The 23,073-nt window shown below is 41.3% G+C and overlaps 1 protein-coding gene across 50 annotated transcripts in view; it reads left to right on the top strand.

Annotated features, from left to right (window-relative positions):
• Positions 1–21,259, top strand: part of LOC143776637 (protocadherin gamma-C5-like) — a 671,321-nt gene extending 650,062 nt beyond the window's left edge. For all 50 annotated transcript variants that reach the window (XM_077266254.1, XM_077266249.1, XM_077266257.1 and 47 more), the window contains 2 exons: positions 9,715–9,803; positions 18,522–21,259. In XM_077266254.1, the coding sequence (XP_077122369.1) occupies positions 9,715–9,803; positions 18,522–18,736 (304 nt within the window). In that variant the 3' untranslated portion in view covers positions 18,737–21,259. The remainder of the gene's footprint in view (positions 1–9,714; positions 9,804–18,521) is intronic.
• The last annotated feature ends 1,814 nt before the right edge of the window (positions 21,260–23,073 follow it).

A 23,073-nucleotide genomic window follows, 5' to 3' on the forward strand; every position in this document is an offset into this window, starting at 1 on the left:
CCATGTCATGTCTCATCCTGCCCCATCTGTCCCATGATCCTGCCCCATCTTTCCCATGATCCTGTCCCATTATCCTGCCCCATCTGACTCCATTGTATCCATCCTGCCCCATGATTCTGTACCTTGTGTCTTCATCCTGCCCCATGTCTCCATCCTGCGCCATGATCCTGCACCATCCCGTGTCTCAATTCCTGCCCCCTTTCTGATTTAGCATGGTTTGGGAACCTACCTTTGCACCATCTAACAGTTGTGCTTATGGTTTTTCATCCATCTTGCCCCGTGTCTCAATTCTGCCTCTGTGTCCATTCCTGCCTCCTGTGTCTCCATTCCTGCCCCTATGTCTCCATTCCTGCCCCCTGTGTTTCCATTCCTGCCCACATGTTTCCATTCCTGCCCTAATCTCCATTCCTGCCCCCTGTTTCCATTCCTGCCCCTTGTGTTTCCATTCCTGCCCCAGTGTTTCCACTGCTGCCCCAGTGTTTCCATTCCTGCCCCGTGTCTCCATTTGTGCCCCCGTGTCTCCATTCCTGCCCCCTATGCCTCTATTCCTGCCCCTATGCCTCCATTCCTGCCCCAGTGTTTCCATTTCTGCCCCCAGTGTTTACAATCCTGCAACCTGTGTCTCCATTCCTGCCCCAGTGTTTTCATTCCTGCCCCAGTGTTTCCATTTTTGCCCCCAGTGTTTACATTCCTGCCCCTGTGTCTCCATCCCGCCCCCTGTGTCTCCATTCCTGCCCCAGTGTTTTCATTCCTGCCCCAGTGTTTCCATTTCTGCCCCCAGTGTTTACATTCCTGCCCCCGTGTCTCCATCCCGCCCCTTGTGTCTCCATTCCTGCCCCAGTGTTTTCATTCCTGCCCCATTGTTTACATTCCTGCCCCAGTGTTTATATTCCTGTCTCAGTGTTTACATTCCTGCCCCCGTGTCTCTATCCCGCCCCCTATGTTTCCATTCCTGCCCCAGTTTATCTATTCTTGCCCCAGTGTCTCTATCCTTGCCCTCTGTGTTTCCATTCCAGCCAAAGGCCGCGTTCAATTAATAATAATAATTAAAAAAAAACTTTCTTCTTACCTTGCCGTGCTCCTGCGGGAAGTTCCATCCTCGCAGTTCCAGCGTGCATTCGCCAGCGAATAACAATGATGTCATATGCCGGTGACATGCACGCTGACATCAGCTGCCAGCCTCCGATTGGCTGGCAGCTTTTAACTATTGTCATGCGGGCCCGGGCCGCACAACAATAGAGTTTAACTGAACCTGCGTCTGGGACGCAAGTTCAGTTACTGCAGCGGCAGAATCCTGCCACTGGGGCCCAATCAGCAGAAGAGATGGGGCCCGATGCGGGTTCCCTCTGCTGATCGGGCCCCATACGCCAGTCAGGGCAGTATTGCCCTGATGGCGGCCCTGCACAGGAGAAGTGATTACTCGTACCTTCCTCCTTCTCTGCTTCTTTCAGCTGACTTATAATGACCATATGAAAGTTGAACTGAACTTTGTGGTTGTAAATCATTTAAAAGTCGCTTAAATGAAGGAAGATGGGAGTTACAAACTCAGAATGAGCTTACTAAGCAATAGAAAGTGCTACACATAGGCAATGAAAGGCAAACAGTGCACAATTTTTAATTAAACCCAATAGCAACAATGATTTCTAGCCAAAAATACATTAATTTAAATAAAAATAAAAGTTCTCAAAATGTGTCTATATTGTTTACCTGCACATATTTCCGATAGATGAATTTGAAAAATCAAATAAGAATTACAATATACAATATATATGGATTTCAGTGAAAAATATCCCAATTATTTTTGCCTTAGTACATAAAGTCAAGTTAAGATTTAACATGTACCTGGACAAGGAAGCTAATACTGGTGAATGGCTTTCCCTACCTAGAAATATGACAAATCAGAGACTCATAATCACCAGTGACTTCCAGTGATTAACACAATGAAAACAAATCTAATCATGGACTTTGAAATGAAGGTCATACTATGGTCCGAGAGTGGTTGAAAATTGGAAAAAACCTCTGTGCGCACCTACACTCCATATGCACCTATCAGATTGGCGTGGTTCGCCCATAATGCATTCACGGCTGGCTTCTGGCTTCCTTTTCTGATGGGGGCATCATGTGACCATTGCAGCCAATCAATGGAAGAAACATTGTTTTTTCTACTTGCTCGGATTATCAAATCAGGTGCTAATTTTCTGCATTTGACTCATGAGGCTCCCACTATTAGGGGAAGCCAGGAGCCCAATAGAGGGACATTGGCGGCATAACAAAGGATCGGTGTTGAAGTGGTGGAAAACCATTTTTTTTTATTTAACAGTGTCATCCTACAGTGAAAAATTGTTATCTTTCCATTGATAGTTTCTATTTACCCTGGGTCCCACCATTCGGTACATCCACCAACACAGTTATTCATGTTCATCAGTCTTAAGGTACCGTCACATTAAGCGACGCTGCAGCGATATAGACAACGATGCCGATTGCTGCAGTGTCACTGTTTCGTCGTTGTGTGGTCGCTGGAGAGCTGTCACACAGACAGCTCTCCAGTGACCAACGATGCCGAAGTCCCCGGGTAACCAGGGTAAACATCGGGTTACTAAGCGCAGGGCCGCGCTTAGTAACCCGATGTTTACCCTGGTTACCAGTGTAAATGTAAAAAAACCCAAACACTACATACTTACATTCCGGTGTCTGTCACGTCCCCCGGCGTCCGCTTCCCTGCACTGTGTCAGCGCCGGCCCTAAAGCAGAGCGGTGACGTCACCGCTGTGCTCTGCTTTACGGCTGGCCGGCGCTGACACAGTGCAGGGAAGCGGACGCCGGGGGACCCGACAGACACCGGAATGTAAGTATGTAGTGTTTTTTTTTTTTACATTTACACTGGTAACCAGGGTAAATATCGGGTTACTAAGCGCGGCCCTGCGCTTAGTAACCCGATGTTTACCCTGATTACCAGTGAAGACATCACTGAATCCGCATCACACACACCGATCCAGCGATGTCAGCGGGAGATCCAGCGACGAAATAAGGTGCTGGACTTCTAGCTCCGACCAACAATGTCACAGCAGGATCCTGATCGCTGCTGCGTGTCAAACACAACGATATCGCTATCCAGGGCGCTGCAACGTCACGGATCGCTATCGTTATCGTTGTTAAGTTGTTCAGTGTGAAGGTACCTTTATAAACAATGAATGTCATTCCTTTACAACAGAGGACACAGGACCTCCATTGTTCTGATCACAGGAGGACCCAGGTTTATGAGTCCCCTTGCTCAGACACTTTCAACCTATCCTGTGGATAGGTGATAAATTGTAATTGTAGGACAACCCTTTAATCGGGAATTCAGTAAATACAATGCTATATAAATATAGCATAAATCTGTCAAGATGGGGATAGTTGTACTATGATACAGTTTAATATGTCTTAACGGCAACTGACATCATTTATTTGCCTTGGGCCTTAGGGCCACAAAGGATCCAATTATCCTATCTGTTTAACAATGTACTGTAACTACTCTACTGATGCCTTATATATAAAGGAAAAAGTTTGTAAATTGAATCATCTTCTAGTGTTGAATAGCGTTTTTGTTAACACTGGTACAAGCTGCACATTCATAGAGCATGGCTAATGCAAGTAACAGTAGGGGTCTAAAGGTTTTGGCTTTTGCCTTAGGTCACAAATTTCTGAGTCAACCATATCAGATAGGAAGCGATCAGTAGTTTCATTTTCTACATAACATAGCATTCTTACACATTTTCCCATAAATTGTACTTAAAGGGGGTTTCCACCATGCTATATGTTAGTAGGTCCAAAAAAAGTATGCTGGAAAAAAAAGAAACACACCAAGAATGTGCAATTAATTTTCCCAAGGAGTTACATGAGATACTGTGACTAGTGTTGAGCATTCCGATACTGCAAGTATCGGGTATCGGCCGATACTTGCTGTATCGGAATTCCGATACCGAGATCCGATATTTTTGTGGTATCGGGTATCGGTATCGAAACAACATTAATGTAAAAATGTGTAAAAGAAAGAATTAAAATAAAAAATATTGCTATACTCACCTCTCCGACGCAGCCTGCACCTTACCGAGGGAAGCGGCAGCGTTCTTTGTTTAAAATTTGCGCTTTTCTTTCCTTTACGTGAGTCCCGGCTTGTGATTGGTTGCGTGCCGCCCATGTGACCGGGACGCAACCAATCACAGCAAGCCGTGACGTAATTTCAGGTCCTTCAGGATTTTAAAATTACGTTCCGGCGTTGTGATTGGTTGCGTCGCAGTCACATGGGAGACGCAACCAATCACAGCAAGCCGTGACATAATTTCAGGTCCTTAAGGATTTTAAAATTACGTCCCGGCTTTGTGATTGGTCCGCGTCCCGGCAACATGGCCGCCATTAACCAATCACAAGCCATGACGTCACGGGAGGCTGGACACGCACGCTTTTTAAAATGGGCGCGTGTCCAGCCTCCCGTGACGTCCCGGCTTGTGATTGGTTGCGCCGCGGTCAACCAATCACAAGCCGGGAGGCTGGACACGCGCCCATTTTAAAATTTTAAAATGCGCGCGTGTCCAGCCTCCCGGCTTGTGATTGGTTGACCGCGGCGCAACCAATCACAAGCCGGGACGTCACGGGAGGCTGGACACGCGCCCATTTTAAAAAGCGCGCGTGTCCAGCCTCCCGTGACGTCACGGCTTGTGATTGGTTAATGGCGGCCATGTTGCCGGGACGCGGACCAATCACAGCAAGCCGTGACGTAATTTCGTCACGGCTTGCTGTGATTGGTCCGCGTCCCGGCAACATGGCGCCGTGACCAATCATAAGCCGGGACGTCACTGGAGGCTGGACACGCGCGCTTTTTAAAATGGGCGCGTGTCCAGCCTCCCGTGACGTCCCGGCTTGTGATTGGTTAATGGCGGCCATGTTGCCGGGACGCGGACCAATCACAGCAAGCCGTGACGTAATTTCGTCACGGCTTGCTGTGATTGGTCCGCGTCCCGGCAACATGGCCGCCCTGACCAATCACAAGCCGGGACTTCACGTAACCAAGTAAAAGCGCGAATTTTAAACAAACAACGCTGCCGGTTCCCTCGCTGAGGTCCAGGCTGCGTCGGACAGGTGAGTATAGCGATATTTTTTATTTTAATTCTTTCTTTTACACATTTATATGGATCCCAGGGCCTGAAGGAGAGTTTCCTCTCCTTCAGACCCTGGGAACCATCAGGAATACCGTCCGATACTTGAGTCCCATTGACTTGTATTGGTATCGGGTATCGGTATCGGATTGGATCCGATACTTTGCCGGTATCGGCCGATACTTTCCGATACCGATACTTTCAAGTATCGGACGGTATCGCTCAACACTAACTGTGACTGATGTGGAGGGCCGAACAAACCAGCCAGACTAAATTCTGCTTATTACTATGGTTTTATATGCATTTTTATCACTTAATATTGAGTGGAATTTAGCCTGTTTACTAACTGCTACTGGTAATACATGTTATGATACATGTTGTGATAGGACTCAACGTAACCTGTATTCTTATCTGAAGTAGCTAATCAAACAATATGATTTACTACTTTTTATAAAAGTTTATATAAAGGAGTAAATCATACTGCTCCTACTAATGAGCCATTGTACCTTGATCAACAGCTTCAAACACAATATGATGCCCATAGTTCCCATAAACCATATTATTTTCCCACTCCCTTTCACACAGTATGATGTACCCACATAGCATGATGGCACCACACTGTCCCTCAAACAGTATGAAGTCCCCACAGCGCCCCTTACACAGTATAAAGTCCCCACACAGTCTCACTACAATGTATTATGTCCCCACTCAGCCCCCAGGCAGAGTGATATCGCCACACTGCCCCTTTACACATTATTGTCTCCACACAGCCCCCTTGCAGAGTGATATCGCCACACAGCTGGTTTACACAGTATTGTCCCCACACAGCCCCCTTACACAGAATGATTTCCCCACATAGCTCCCCACTCAGTATTCTGTCCCCATAAAGCCTCCCACTCAGAATGTTGTCCCCACACAGCCCTCTTACACAGTAATATGTCTCCATACAGCCCCCTCACACAGTATTAGGTCCTTACACTTTGCAAAGTGTTACTCTTAACAAACATCCATTTTAAGCATTATGTCACCACACAGCCCCCTTACACAGTATTATGTCCTCACATAGCCACACAATCAGAATGATGTCCCTACACAGCCCCTTTGCAAAGTGTTAGTCCAAACAAACATCCATGTTCAGTATTATGTCCCCGCACAGCCATCCACTTAGTGTTATGTCCCCCCTTCATCTGCCTAAGGGTACCATCTCACAGCGGCACTTTTGTCGCTACGACAGTACGATCCGTGACGTTCCAGCAATATCCATACGATATCGCTGTGTCTGACACGCAGCAGCGATCAGGGACCCTGCTGAGAATCGTACGTCGTAGCAGATCGTTTGGAACTTTATTTTGTCGCTGGATCTCCCGCTGTCATCGCTGGATCGGTGTGTGTGACACCGATCCAGCGATGCGTTTGCTTGTAACCAGGGTAAACATCGGGTTACTAAGCACACTGACTGAGTGCCGGCCGTAAAGTGAAAGCAGAGCACAGCGGTGACGTCACCGCTGTGCTCTGCTTTCACTTTACGGCCGGCACTCAGTCAGTGCGGGAAGCAGACGGCTAGGGACCTGACGGACACCGGAATGTGAGTATGTACGTTTTTTTTTTTTTTACATTTACGATGGTAACCAGGGTAAACATCGGGTTACTAAGCGCGGCCCTGCGCTTAGTAACCCGATGTTTACCCTGGTTACCCGGGGACTTCGGCATCATTGGTCGCTGGAGAGCTGTCTGTGTGACAGCTCCCCAGCGACCACACAACGACTTACTAACGATCACGGCCAGGTCGTATCGCTGGTCGTGATCGTTGGTAAATCATTTTGTGTAACGGTACTCTAACCCCGTTCTTCGGCTGCTCTGGTCTATGCTGTTTACTGAGGCACTGTTGGCGCGATGTAGTAAACTCATTACGCCTACTGTGTTCTCTGACTCACAGGCTCAATGATGGAACAAGTAGCTGATGACTCCCTGTTTCATCATTGCATTCACTGGTATCTGCATCCCAAGGATGCAGATATGATTGAAAAGATGCTGAGCGGAGGATGGCTGCTTGACGTGGGACGTCACTGCATAAAGCCTTTTGGCTGTCCCGGTAGGAAGGCTGCACTGTAACTGCCAAAAGAATCGCCTGTGGCCTGCGGGCCACACTCTGATATACTGTACCCTATCTCATACTGCAGAATACAGTAAAAAGTTTTATGTTAAATGTTTGTGGCTTTTCTTTAATAGAAAGGTCTATGGCTGATAAATATGTATAATCCTGTGCATTCAGCAGAACACTGCTCCCCTACCATGTGGCTTCCTGCCTGCCACTATACAGTATGCTCTAAATTATTTGACACTTTTGCTGGCTGGATTCAGATACCAACACTTATAAGTTCTCAGAAAGCCCTAGTAAGTGCTGTGCTCCTTGCTTAGAACACGAGCCATCGTTGATATACTGCAAAGGTGGCCCGTCTTCCAGGCTGAGATCAGTAAATTATACAACTAAAAAAAAAAAAAAACTTGTTTTTTCAAGCACTTTGCAGTTTTACTCATTAAATAATTTGAAAATGACCCTTTAAGGTGAACCTGTCACATCCCCTACAGCTATAAACCTGCTGATATAGAGTTAATCTGCAGCAAGTAGCACTAGAAAGATGTCTGGTCGACACACTGAAATTGCAGCACGCAGGAGAAAATTAACTTATTTCTACCTGGAAGCCATCGGCTTTCAGTCATACAGGAGTTTCAGCACAGTTACAGCCACTATTTAGGTGGCGGCTGTAAGCACACCCTGACATTTGGATTGACAGCTGGCTCTGCAATGCATAAGAGAATAATAGCTTTATCAAAAGTGACTCATTCCCTTTAAGATATAAGCTTTTCAGGGTACAAGTGGTAAAAAAATACCATTATGGCCTATTATGGATGTTTGTGGCTGATGTCTAACGGTGCCATCCTCCATCCATAGACTACCATGGTATTGATTAAATGGATATTTCATTAAAATGTGTTGAAAAGCTAAAACAATAGTGTCTCTGGATTGCAGATTTCACTGTTGCTGGCTTCTGTTAAAACCTTAATTTCTCATATACTGTGTATGTTTGGAGCTTTTTCCCATTTGTCCATTAAAAATTTACCTAAAGAATGATGAGGAAATATCTTAAATATTTTCAAGTTTTCTCTTTCCCACTGATAGTCCAAGACTTGCCTTCTCCATGGGCTTTTGTAAAGAGTATTACTGTACATATTTTTGATAACTGAAAAATGTCACAACTTTTCCAATTCTTTCACACCATGTCTCCTCAAAAATAAGACTTACCCAAAAATAGAAGCCTCTCCATTAGTAAGCTGTTGGCTTGATTTCACCAGACAATGCAAAGGTGACAACAACCCCACAAATATGAAACCGACTTGCTGCCACCAAAGGGCAATTAGGAAGAGCCGGGAAAAGCACCAGAATTGATGCATCTAATAGATGTACCTTTTTGGGTCATTACGGGCTGCTGTTTGTAGGCTGTCTGCTTTAGTTTGGCTGGTTGTCAAAAGTGAGGGGGACCACACACAGTTTTTAAAATTATTTATTTAAATAATTTTAAAAAACAGCATGTGGACCCTTCTATTTTTGATAACTAGCCTTGCTAACGCTGACAGCTGAGGATTGCAGCACCCAGCTGTCAGTTTTGCTTAGCTGGTTGTCAAAAATACAGGAGAATCCATGCTTGTTTTATTTTTTATTTATTTAATAATGATGATGAATATTCACATCACAGCTGGGGGTCGACCACAGCTGTGGGCTCATGCTGTCTTTTGGGAATAGCAGTTATCTAATCTAATGATTTTACCGCCGATCAGAAGCATTGACATGACAGTGCGAGAAAGACCTGGTGTTTGAGGGGCCAAACTCAAACTGTAACACAGATGGTGAAGTCCATGCTCGATGTCCGTGCCCAAACAGTAGGTGTTCAGTACGGACACCAAACTTTATTATTCGGGTTCACCCATCTCTAGCTGTGTATAAAGAGACTGGGAGGATTTGAACTGTGTTTCTTGCCTGCTGCTGAGATATTCGTCATGTGAAAATCCAAATGCATCTCTTTTGTTGCATATTACATCTGGTTTAGAAATCTAATTTAAAATATCCAATTATGTAGATCTTCTATGAGTCAGAACAGACAATTGCAGAGGAATCAGCATGTCTGTGTATTACTTGGACAGTCTATTGATTACATTAGAAATGTGTCATTTTTCATTGAACCTGTGTGTGGTGCTGTAGGTAAAGTGAGCACTTGTTACCACATTCCCGCACTGATCACTAGGGTTCATCATTACTGTATCCCGCAATCAATACTTTTTCTTTTTTCTTCTGTAGTTTATTTCTGATAAATCTTAACAGATAACATGTACTTGTTTTGCTGACAAATACTAATTTTTGTTACCAAAATGAATCCCCTGTTCTAGCTTGTTTCGTAATACCTAAAGAACAGATATTTCATTGTTGTGCAATCCTATAAATTGCAGGTTCTATTTGTTGTGCTTTGATTTAATTACATCTCATATTGAACAGTAATCATGTTGTGTCATTGTGGTCTCTTTAGAGCACAACCCGCAGAGGAAGCTGGAGTTTGGCCAAACAACCAGTTTGAAACGGAGAGACTTCAGGCAATGATCCTGGCTTCAGCAAATGGTCAGTGTTGTACAGTTTATTGGTATATGTGCAAACAATGTTATGTGTGTCATCATCATAATCACCCTATGTAATATATATATATTAATATTAATGCCATTTATAGCCTGAATTGTAGTACTGTATTTAGCATCTAGATATTTTACTAATATCTGAAATACAATAAATTACCTCCCAATACATGAGCAAATACCCTTTAAAATTATAATATGACCAGTGTTTGCTCCTATTTTCTGTTCCAGTGAGTATTCTGCTTTTCGTTTTTGTAAAAATCCACCATATGGTTCCAAAGATATATCCCTTTTTATTTGATGCTAATTTGTAGGGTCTTAACAAGGATTCTCTGGGAGGCTTAAATTTAGGCTGCTCTACAATTACTATCCTGTAAACTGTGCCCCTTGTAAAGACCATAAAACTTATTACAAAATAAAAAGTGCACATATCTCTGGAACCATATCGTGGATTTAAAAATAAAAAAAATTAATTCAATACTCCCCAGTAATAATAAAAGATAAAAAAATGGCTACTTTTGACATAATAAGAGATCCTAGTTACATTTTTCACAGCAGACAAATATGTATTTTTATCATAATACATAATCCTCACGTAATCCATATGAAGTCAGATACTGACATCGCATCATCACAGTAGAGCATGTACATGTAACAAGGCGACTCGGGGTGGTAGTCCCAACCAAGTCAACTAAGCCACAGTCAGTCTACACCCTGGCACCTTGTAAAGAAATAGACAGGGCAGACGCAATCCCAGGCACAGCTGCAGTCCAACAGGGATACAGTTTAATAAAAGAGATGAATAAAGTAAAACATCAACTTCCTGCTCTCTCCCTAATGACGTCCATGGCCGTACCCACAGAAACCACGGCGACCGAAAGAGGAGGTAGTCATATGCCAGAATCTGGATGCTTAAAGTCTCTTCAGTGGGGCACCTATGTAGTCCTGGTGCCCGTTTTGCTGCCCAAAGGTCCAGGGCAGCAGTCTTTTCCCCTCCCGGGATTTGGTCAGCTCCCATAGGGGAGCATGTCCTGCGGTAGACAAGCCTGCCCTGGCTCCAAATGAGGAGCAGAAACTTCCTGCTCCTTTTTGGGGTTGTAACCCAATCCCCTGGGTTAACCCCTTCTGTCCCTGTCTCTAACATACAGGCAAATACAAGCATTATCAAACATTACTAACAAAGCTCATACATTATATTACAAGTTAACACAAGTCATAACATAGGAATAAAAGGGCAATACATAAATACACAAGGCATAAGAAATACAGACATTACTAAACGGGTACACCATTCAGGTACCACATAAGATGTACAGGCCCAGCACATTGGAGAGAGAGGGGAAGAGGACCTCCATCACCTTACATACACACCTGAACGACAGACTGGAGATTATATAACAGAGCTGCCTATAATGAATTGCAAGCATCTCATTGAGCTGGTACGAAAAAAAATAGATATCTGAAGTTTTCGGATAATATAGCATTAAATGTACAAGAAAGTTTGGTGGCGGTTCTGGTTATGATCCATCCTGTCTTCTCTTCTTGCTATCACCATCCTCCTTTTTGCGTGTGGATGATGCTTCCAATGTAATCTGCACAGTGCGTTCATCGTGTTCCTGTGCAGGCGTACTTCTTTCTGGCCTGCCAAGGGCAGAGCTAAGTATTGTATTGCGCATGGGCCGGTGCTCCTTGGCCTTTCCCCACGCATACGCATTTCAGTACTTTGCACTGCCCTCAATGACTCTGCCCCTAGTTTAAAGGGAACCTGGAAACAGGTTCCCTTTAAAGTTTAAAAATCAAAACAGGAGATAGAAGAAAATTTAAAATGTATATCTGTAATTTGCTTCAGTTACAATGCTCTGGTTCAGAGATCCCGATATAAAATAGCCTGCGAGAGATTCAGATTCTGTGTTGGATCATGTTTGACTAATTCTGTAATGTGTGACATTACTGCTTACATTGCATAGAAGCGCTGCCATCTGTTAGTTGGCTCTTTGAGTGAAAATGTTTTTCCCATTGACAAGATTAATCCTAGAGTTTGCCAAGGGCTTGTGTATGTAGAATACAGTGTATATTATAATCTTCTAAGGCCAAAACAATGTTTTATGCAATATTTTGTGCCTTTTTGCAATGACTGCGATTAGATACATTAGATATGAAATGGCTTATTTTCTTTAGTCTGGAAGTTACATGCTATCGTATCAAGGATATATACAGTCATTGTGGATAGTGTTGGCACTCTTGAAATTGTCCCAGAAAATGTATTTCTCCCAGAAAATGATTGCACATTTTGTTATAAACTTGTTTATTTCTTTTGTGTGCATTGGAACACTAGACAAAAAAACAGAGGGGAAAAAAGGCAAATTTGACATAATTTCACACAAAACCCCAAAAATGGGCCTGACAAAATTCTTGGTGTTAGGCGTCAAGTTCCTGCCGCTGTACAGGAGGAATCTCGAGCCATGTCCGCTGCGGTCTCCCATTCTTCTCCAGCCGCAGTGGAGCCTGCTCAGCAGAGACATTAGTCCCAGCGCCTGGCAAGGACAGATACTGCATGTTTGGCTACTGCTGCCTTTCCAAGTTTAGCCATTATAACTAGTGCTGTTCGGCGGTGAGCAGGCGCTGCTGGGACTAAGTACAGCTTTTCCCCTCCAGAGCATGCCCAGGGGAAGACCTCTCATTGGAGGTCACACGCTCAGGTTCTGAAGCAGCTCCTATTGATCCACTAGGAAGGTCCTGAACTGCTACAGCTATAAAAGGTTTGCATGGCTGCACGGCCATGCGCTAGTAAAATTTGTGTTTGGCAGTTGCCAGTGGATACTCTGCCACACTGTTTATAAGTGGTGTGAGTCTGTTTAGCCTTGGGGCTGTACACTCAGGCAGGCAGCTAGCGTCAGTGGGGGCAATAAGCCTTGGCTTAGCATCTGGTTCCTTCATGTGTGCGGTCAGCACAGAAGAGTTCACAGCAAGCACAACTTTTAGTTAGGGTTTTAGTCCCTGTGTACAGCGTGACTGTGAGGCAACAGAGCTAGCTTTCATTTCACACGGGGTGAAGTTTAACCCACGTGTGAGCTCAGTGTCCATCCGCCACTACTTGCAGCAGGTATCTCTGCACGGTAGACCCCGGGCTGCGTACGCACCTCATATCTATAACCCTATTACTTGGTGCATTCCGCTAGCCCTAACACTTGGCACCCTCAACTTAAAAATTGGTTTTACACCCTTTGGAATAAATAACTGCAATCAATCACTTCCTATAACAATCAACAAACACCTCTCAACTGGAATTTTGGACCACTCTTATTTAGCAATCTGCTCCAGTTCTCTCATATTTGATTGGCGCCTTCTCCCAACAGCGATTTTAAGATCTCTCCACTGGTGTTCAATGTGACTTAAATCCGGACTCATTGCTGACCACTTCAGGACTCTCCAGCTCTTTGTTTCCATCCGTTTCTGGGTGCCTCTTTAAATATGTTTAGGGTCATTGTCCTGCTAATAGACCCATTACCTAGAAAGCAAACCCAGCTTTCTGACACTGGGAACTACATTGTGACCCAAAATCATTTGGTAATCTTCATATTTCATGATGCCTTGCACATAGTCAAGACAGCAAGTACCAGTGTCAGAAAAGCAATTCCAAAACATTTTTGAACCTCCACCATATTTGACTGTAGGTACTGTGTTCTTTCCTTTGTAGGCCTCATTCCATTTTTGGTAAAAAGTAGAATGATGTGCATTACCAAAAATCTCTATCTAGGTCTCATCTGCCAACAAGACGCTTTCCCAAAAGGATTTTGGCTTACTCCCGTACATTTTGGCAAACTGCCATCTAGCTTTTTTATGTCCCTGTGTCAGCAGTGGGGTCCTTCTGGATCTCCTGCCATAGCATTTCATTTAATTCAAATGTCGGCAAATAGTTTGTGCTGATACTGATGCAGCCTGAGCCTGCAGGACAGCTTGAATTTCTTTAGAGCTTGATTGGGGCTGCTTATCCACCATCCAGACTATCCTGCAGTGTAACCTTTCAGCAATTTTTCTCTACTGTCCACATTGAGGGAGATTAGCTACAGTGCCATTGGTTGTAAACTTCTTGATTATGTTGCACACCATGGACAAAAGGACCTTAAGACCTCTAGAGATGGATTTGTAACCACGAGGTTGTTGTCATTGTTCAACAATTTTGGTTCTCAAGTCAGTCCTCAGACAGTTATTTTCTCTTCTTCCTGTTCTCCATGCTTAATGTGGCACACATGGACACACAATGCAAAAATTTAGTCAACTTTTCCCCTTTTTATTTGGCTTCAAGTGTGATTTTCATATTGCTCACACTTGTCACTTGCCACAGATGAGTATGAATGAGCATCACATGCTTGAAACAAAGTTGTTTACCTACAATTTTGTAAAGGTGCCAACAGCTGTGTACAGCCCATTTTTGGAGTTTTGTGTGAAATTATGTGCATTTTGCCTTTTTTCTGTTTTTTTGTGTTGCTCCAAAACACACAAAGGAAGCAAACATGTGTACAAAAAAACGTGAAATTGCAATAATTTTCTTGGAGAAATACTTAATTTTCTGTAACAACTTCAAGGACGCCAACACCATGGCTGTATACCATAGAGGTCGATCAGTCCTGAGTGACGAAACCTGATACCATGATGGGCGGCTAGTTTTGATAATTGCAATGAGCCGCCTATTATCTTCCCAACTGCATTCTAATAGGATGCATAGCGTATCACATGTTTTCAACAGTACAGATCTCATATTAATGGACACCTGTCAGGTCCGATACCCCTATTAACCTTCAGATATAGGGATAATCTGCAGGTTAATAGCATTAAGAAGGTACCTGGCCACTGCACTGAAGGTTCTGCACTCGGGAGAAAATGAAATGTGTTCCTTTTGGGAGCTGCTGGCTTCCAGTCATACAGATGTGCCAGCGTGGCTTCTGTTACGGCTCACAGCACTGATGCATTGCAGAGCCGGCTGTCAGTCAAAGTGCCAGGTGTGCTTACTAAAGCTACGCAAGCACGCCTGTATGACTGAAAGCCAGCAGCTTCTGGGAGAAAACAAGTTCGTTTTCTACCAGGTGTGGCACTTTCAGTATGGTGGCGATCACCTTCCTAATGCTATTAATCTGCAGATTAACCCTATATCTGCAGGTTAATAGCATTATCTGACCTGACAGGCTGCCTTTAAATGATACTGACCTTGAAGTGCTTCTCCAAAATTAAAAAAATTGTAAAAAAAAAATGTGCAGATCATATCATTTTTAGTAAGATATCAATATTTTATTTTATTCCATAAATCTCTCTTTTTATCACAGAACATCCGTAATTTGGTCTTACTGCAGCATAAGGGTCGATATTTCTGGAGTCCCTTTCTTCACTTGAGGTCATATCTTACTTCAGGTCAATGGAGACATATGCAGGATGAATACAGATGGAAAGCTGCAGAGAAGGCAGCAGATGTTAGAATTTTAACACTAAAGTCTCATCAGTTTTTCACGTACAATAACACTCATACTTCTGATAGTCTATGGGATTGTTCATTTCCGGTCTTTTCCTCAGACTGAGTGGACAGTTTTGAAAAACGGGGATATGTCTGATTTTGATCTGAGGGTTGAATCAAAATCAGTAATGCAAGTTTATGGGTCCATGATCAGATCAGGATGACAGATGACAGAGAATTTACACGGACTGTCAGAAAGGAGAAATGGAGAAACTTTTTTTTTCTCAAGGTACGAGAAAAATTGATGACACTGAACCACACTCTTAGCAAAATAATCGTCAGATTTTCTCGTACGTGGAAAATACTGACGTCTTAATGAGGCAAAAGTGGTACAGATGTAGCAGAGCTGGATCTGCTACATTAATGTTTCTTCTATTCATTATGACCGTTCCCTTATATCAGTATGTTAACCTGTCATATCAGGTAGCATACAATTATATCTTAACATGAAATGCCTGATTGCAAACTCAGCTTGTCTATATACTGAATTATTCATCTAGAAGAGCTTCACAAGATAAATAATACTTAGTATAATTTGCACTCTAAAGATGCTTAACTCCTTATAATGTACATTTTCGTCATGCACCACTAAGGAATGCATGATGCTGGCTCAGGAGCTGATCCTGCTCCTGACAAGCAGATGTCGGCCTGCTCCGATCGCTGCAGTGTAACTGGTTAAATGCAAATGTCATTCTCTTAACGCAATTGCGGGACACCAATGGCAGTGAGGCGGCTGATTAAGGTCTCTGTATTTGCCATCTTAGTCCTCCTTTTAATCTTATCAACATGGCGAACACCATGAGTAACTTGCAGCACTGCCATACTGTGTTATTAAAGTATAAACTATAAGTGCTCAAACGATTGTAGGTTTGAGTATCCTATGTGGACTAAAGAATATTATCAAATTATAAAATATATATAAAAAATGTATAAAAAAGTTTAGATAGATGTAAACATATAAAAACAATAAAGATATTTTGTATTTTGTATGTCTCAAAAAGAGAAAATACAAAATTGGAATACCATAGTTTTCCACCTTTTGGTTGCTGCACTTTCCAATAAATTACAATAAAAAGTACTTAAAATGTAATTTATATTCCAAAATGGCATCATTAGAAACATCAGTGCAAGGTGCACAAAAAAAGCCACGCATGCCTCCATGGCTGGAAAATACAAAAAATGGCAACCTAAACACAATTTTCTATTTAATAAAAGTTAAACCAATTTTTGCTGCTCAAATAATAAAAAAAAATAGGCAAGTTTGGTGTTTACATAATCTTATTGACCTGAAATATCATGTTGTCAGGTCACTCCCCTCCCTCCCACAAAATAAAAATTATGTCTTGTTTCCACAATTTCCCCATATTTCAATTTTTTTCACGTTTTCCAGTGCATTTTATGGTGAAATGAATGGTATCCTTCAAATCTACAAATAGTCCCACAAAAAAAAATGCAGTCAGGAAAGAATAATAAACTTGTGGCTCTTGGTACAAGGAGAAGAAAAATAAAAAAAGAGCTAATATGAAAAATGTCCAGATCCTTAAAGAGGTCCTGTCACCAGGCTAAAAGTGGCCAGTTTTTGCTTTTATATCCTCCCAACTGCTCCCTCTGAGTTTTCCATTTTATATATTTTTTTTAATCAGCCATACTGTTCCAGTGATATAAGCCTTTATATTTAGTGCTAATTTTGCTGGTTTTTACAAGGAAGTGTGGCTCACAGGAACCTCTGGGGTGTGTCTTTAGGCTGCTCTACGAGTAGCACCTCTTAGTAAAGACCAGCAAAACTAGCACTAAATAAAAAGGCCTACATCTATGAAACCGTATGGCAGAATACTCAGGGGTTCAGCGGAAATAAAATTAGAGCAAAAACTAGCCACTCTTCACCTGGTGACAGCTCCTCTTTAAGTAAGCTTAGTTAAAATATGTATGTAACAAGATATATGATGAATCCACCAAAATAATAGATAGGCGAAGCTGCATGCAAAAAACCTCATTAATCTCTGATGGCAAAAACTGTCATACTGACAAAATACTGATCAAAATCTTATCCAAAAATACTGATCAAAATCTGTAACTTTTATGTTTACAAGAAAAAAAATCACTGACGCCTGATTGTGGCTGTAAACCTCCATAGCAGTTACAATTCTGACAATAGAATGGCAGAGCTCCCTTTGACATTTCTCGAGCACAGTGGAGCACCCACATCTCCATTCAGGTGAATCGGTGGCGTGGTGGTTTCTTGGTCCTCACAGGCTTCACTGTTCAGAAAAAAATGCCTAAGGGACCTCCATTAACGAAGCAGAGCAAATGTTCTGTTACAATTTACACAATCTTCAATAGGAAACCAGGGAATTTGCCAACTATAACATAAGAAAAGGGCACAAAAGGTTAGTAACCTTTTATGCCAATTTAAAGCAATTTATACATTTTATAGGGAAAAAAGAGGATTATTTGTAATTAAAGTGAACTTGACACCAAGAAAAAGCAGTCCTGTCTTCAGGCACAATGTTATAGAGTAGGGGGAGCTGAGCAGATTGATGTATAGTTTAGTGAGAAAATATTCAGTATAACCTGTGTTTTCATGATTTTACCCTTGCTCTTTGTGAGGTTTTTGGTCCAGTGTGTGGTCCCATCAGTGATTGACAGCTTTGTCAATACGCTCACTTATACAAAGAAAACTTCCAGTCACTCATAGAGTGCCCACTGGACCAAAAATCCCAAAAAGTAGAGATTTAAATGCTGAAAATATAGGTCATATTGAAAAAAAATGGCACATCAGCTCAGCTCCCCCTGTTCTATAACACTGTGCCTGCAAATTGGGCTACATGTTCATTGTGACAGGTTCCTTTTAATGTACAATTTAATTTAAATTGCTTAACTTGACCTGACCTGAGATCATGAAGGTCATCACACTAGGACTCTATTGTGTTGGATTATGCATGTGTGTCCTTTACAGATGTAACCTGGTGGAGTCTTAGTTTCAAAAATCAAGACTAAAAAATTGAGTGAAAAGGCTCTTTCATAATATGGATGTCTGAACACCTCTACAAATGTCACATCCTTTCAAGAAACATATTAACACTGATGCAATATTTTTCCTACCAATTTCTAATTAATGCCCTTAAATGTTCCATACATAATAACTGGAAAAATATGATGTAATGTTAAGTTAACACTAGTGCTTTTGATTGTACCTTACAGAAGCCGCTGAAGGAACTTCAGGCCTCGGAGGAGGAACAGGCACCATGGGCCTCAGTGCTCGCTATGGACCACAGTTCACCCTGCAGCATGTTCCTGACTACAGACAAAATGTCTACATACCAGGAAGTACTTTGACACCAACCAACGCTGGAGGAAAACGTGACGGAAAGGGTGGAGGTAACAAGAAGAAATCTGGCAAGAAGGATAAGAAGTAACCAACGCTATGAAAGAGTTTGCTTACACCAACAGGGCAGAATTATTTGAACACTTCCCTATGTGAAAAACATAAGATATTAGGGCAATGCTGAATGTCATCTCTGGACGCATAAGAATATCAATGGCTTTAATGTGTCATTGTTAGAGCTGGGCGCAGAACTTCTCCATCGGTAGATTTATTGCTTCCAGCTTTGATAATGAGGACATTATTCTTAGCCTTGGAAACAAGTGCCCTGTCAATATTAGCTAAGATTTTGTATTAGTGCAGGATAATTTCACGATGATATGCACTCTTTTTACAAGCTGTTAAAATTTGATTTGCTTCCACACCGACACCTTGTGGAACTTCTTCCATTGTATATAATTCCAGCAAAGTAGTTATTTATCATTTATAAACATTCAGGTATTCCAGGGCAATTCTCGGCTTTCTACCCATTTTCCATTTTGTTTGACTATCTATTGGCAGTAATCAAAGAAAAATATAAAAGAATTGTACGGCTCCAAAACCTGGGTAAGCGGAAATGTGTGACCTGAATGAAACAAAATATTAATTGAGCCTAAAAAAACTGGATAGTAAGGATGTTAACACAAAAGCAGCAAATTTTGTAGACTCAACACAATTCTTTAGAATATGACTGAGGAGTATTTGTGAGAAGGTTGTAACGCACGGGGCGAAAATAGCTACATACTACTGATGTTACTTAACCGGTCAAATTCTCATGAATCTTGTTTCAATTCACAAAATTGTTGCATCCAATGCGTGATGTAAAAAAAAGGAAAGTTACGCAACTTTTTATTTCCTAAAGTATGTAAAAAATGCTAAATATACATGTAGTGATTGTACAACTACTACTTATAAAGAGTGTCAATGGTCTTGTGCAGTACTTATTTTAATACTGTACTTATTGATGTTTTTGTTCATTTTCTATGAGAAGATTATGTTGGAGATTTTTGTTTCCCCCCCCGATTATGGAGTAAGAATATTCACATAATGTAATGTACATGGAACACTAACGTAAAGCTCTATTTTGTTTCGTGACAAGATGGACTTTTTACACTTCTGCACAAAGAAAATGCATGTCTAATTTTCACAAATTGTCTGCAACTCCACCAGACATAGGGAATTTGTTGCATGTAATCAGCATGGGGGATATTCATTCTTTATATAGAATGGTAAAAGTAAACCTGTCTAGGGCAGGTCATGATGTGTAGGGCAACAACTGTAGATTCACCGGGGAGAAAGTTATGACACATACATACTTGCCAAGAATATTAAAATTCTAACTTGTACATAAATGACATTTTTCTTCATTTGATTAACAATGATATAAAAATGATACAAACATTTCTGAGGCTGAAGTCAACCATCATTAAAATAAAAGTACTAAGCACCATCAGGTACATGGTTAACGACGCTTAGAAGCCGGTAAAGAGAAAAAAAGACACAAAGAACAGATTCTAATAATTCGTAACAGAAAATAAAGTTCAGCAACTTTTTTTTAAATTATGTACAGTTACAAAAATTAATTGATTAGAGGAGAAACCCTATTTTTTAATAAAACAATTGTGTAATATTTTCCTACATTAGGCATAATAGACATAAGGCCTTTCTTTATAGCCATGCATGGCCTAGATATAATCCTTGGCAAATTTTTTAATTTTGGATCTAACCAACTTAAGGATTGACTGCCACAATGTATTAAATATTATAGTGCAACCCAGAAGATGAATGTACAGATTGGACCACTTACAGAATTTTTGACAACATTTGCCTATATGAGTAAAATCGCCATCAACGCCAAACATCATGGGCTATCATTTCTGGTTATAAGCCTAGAAATCCAAAAGGAACTTATAAAAAAAATGACTGTTCTAGTTTTTGGATCATAAATGATGATGATGTTTCTCCTCTGATATAATAGTATAGTCATTCAGTAGAAGAAAATCATGTTTTTTTGGCTAGGATCTCCATCACTAAGTCTACTTATGTAAACGGTGACCTACAAAACTGAATATAAAGCTCGAATTTTTGGGAACAAACACAATTATTCATGACCCTCCCCCTAATCTCTCTTGTTATAGTAACCATTCCCGCTGCTTGTAATACTATTAACTAATGCAGTCATGTGAGTCTTTTAGCGGTAGATACATTTTTGCTATTTTTTTCCTTTCTATTGAAGAATCAGAAGGTTATGTCATTGTAGAAAATGCTATTGTCTTGTAAGAATTAAGTGCTTTTCTCATCCTTGTAGCTAACTTGTGGACAGCAGTATTTTAATATTCTCCTATCTTTCTGTGTGGTTTGTGATATCAATGTACATGAGTTGAAATGCATCTGTCCTTTTTGTGTCTAATACTGAATTATACCTACATATTATATAAAAAATATATATATATGCTTATTCCCCTCCCTGTATCCATATAGACCCATGTCACTGCATTACATGCAAGTTTTATACTCTGTTTTTTATATTGCTTTCTTTCTTTGGGAAAAAAAAAATAAATAAAATGTTTTCTTCAAATTGTTGGCGGGTGGAGGTTTTAATTACGCGGCTGCCTCTGTGTCTTGCATTGTATTACACAAAACACAGATAAGAAGTCTTATATTCTTAGAGAGATTGCCGTCTGGCTAAGCTTGTTAGACTTGACCCATATTTCCTTAATGATTTTGTGTCTCCTGCTGATGGCATCGCAGCCGCTTCTCCATGAAATCAGACAGAAAGACCAAGCAACATTCTTCTTTATACTCTTACTTGATATATGTCAATACCATTCACTCTTACTGGAAGAACCAGTATAAAAAATATATTGAATAGGTGACTATGTTATTCTTTGGACAGGAGCCAACTATTTAAAGGGTACCTACAGTATAATTTCTACAAACCTCTAACAATTCACTGTTTTGATGAGAGTTTGGGTCCTGAGAGCCCACCAATTGTAAAAATGAAGGAACACAAGCATTCACTTCCGTACCATGGCCCCTTGTTTCTATTCTGCTCTGGTAGGCTCTCCATTGACTTTCTAAGTATCAGTATGTCTCGTTCTTTGCTCTCCAAGGAGATCCAAACAAAGCTGAAAAGAATCAAAATGGCACATGGATCACCTGAGTGTGTCTGCCAGACATTTAAGCAATCTTAATACCCAAACTATTATTGGTAAGTACTTCTGATGTGTAGGAACAACATGTTAAAATGATAATTGCCCTGTAACTGCTCTGTGCTGGAAAATAATCACAATGGTATCGGAGATAAGTGCCAACCAGATATGAAATTCAATAACACCAGGAGTAGTTTCTTCAAGAAATATGGATTTACAAATCACAATATTGTACTTTTTCTTAAACTTTAACATCATAAGGCAACCAATTAAGTAGCTGTAAAATGATATAAATATGACCATTCAATGGCAAGGCAAGTCAGCCGCTGCCAGACATCTCTGGTAGATGTTTATCTCCCACGTATTCACAAACATCGAGAACTGAAATCCAATGTTTCTTTTCTCTCTGACATCCTTGTTAGTGTAGTGTTGGGAGGTCATTATACACATTAGATGATTAGCGAATACCAATGTAATCATCAAGTTCTTCTATTCTCATACGTATATGGAAGAGTTAAAGAGTTATTCCCATTGAGCTTCCCCAACCCTACCAAAACAGCATAGAACAGCCCATATTAGAGGAAAAATTTCTTCCAGACTTCACATACGGCAATGACTATAGTTCTCTGGATCATCCCATCCCAGCTCACACCAAGAAGGAAAAGTCATAAAATTATGGAAATACTAGCGATAAACATATTAATGATTTGCAATTGACAAAAAAATGGAAACAAAATTGTCAAAACACACCAATTTGTTCAGTATTGAGTATGAGTGACATACACAGAAGTACACGAACTTACACATGTTGGCTCCAATCATTGAGCTCATTAATGGTTGTCTGAGGAATGTTCTGTCATGCTGAATGTGCTAGGACATGCACATCATCAAGATCCTCTGCTGGCAGATCCTTTGCAATTGCCTTTACAACTGGGACCAATGACGCCCCAGATGTTCTTAATTGGAGACAAGTCCGGAGATCCTGTAGGCCATGGTAGCAAAAGCAACATGCAGCCTAGCATTCTTCAGTGCACCTGCCCACCTATTTGTTTTCCAACTATCTCCTTCCTTCTCTGACTTTAACATCAGAGATATCAATCGAGGAAGAGGACCTAGATATACTTTAGATGTAAAACAAGTAGGTAGGAAGGTGCGCTGAACCAAGCATTTTGTTCTGGCAGACTACCTTTTAAATAAGCAGAATCCCTTTAAGACAGTGTGTTAATATTATTTAACATAT

Source organism: Ranitomeya variabilis, chromosome 5, assembly GCF_051348905.1.
Source record: "Ranitomeya variabilis isolate aRanVar5 chromosome 5, aRanVar5.hap1, whole genome shotgun sequence".
NCBI classification, from domain to species: Eukaryota; Metazoa; Chordata; class Amphibia; order Anura; family Dendrobatidae; genus Ranitomeya; species Ranitomeya variabilis.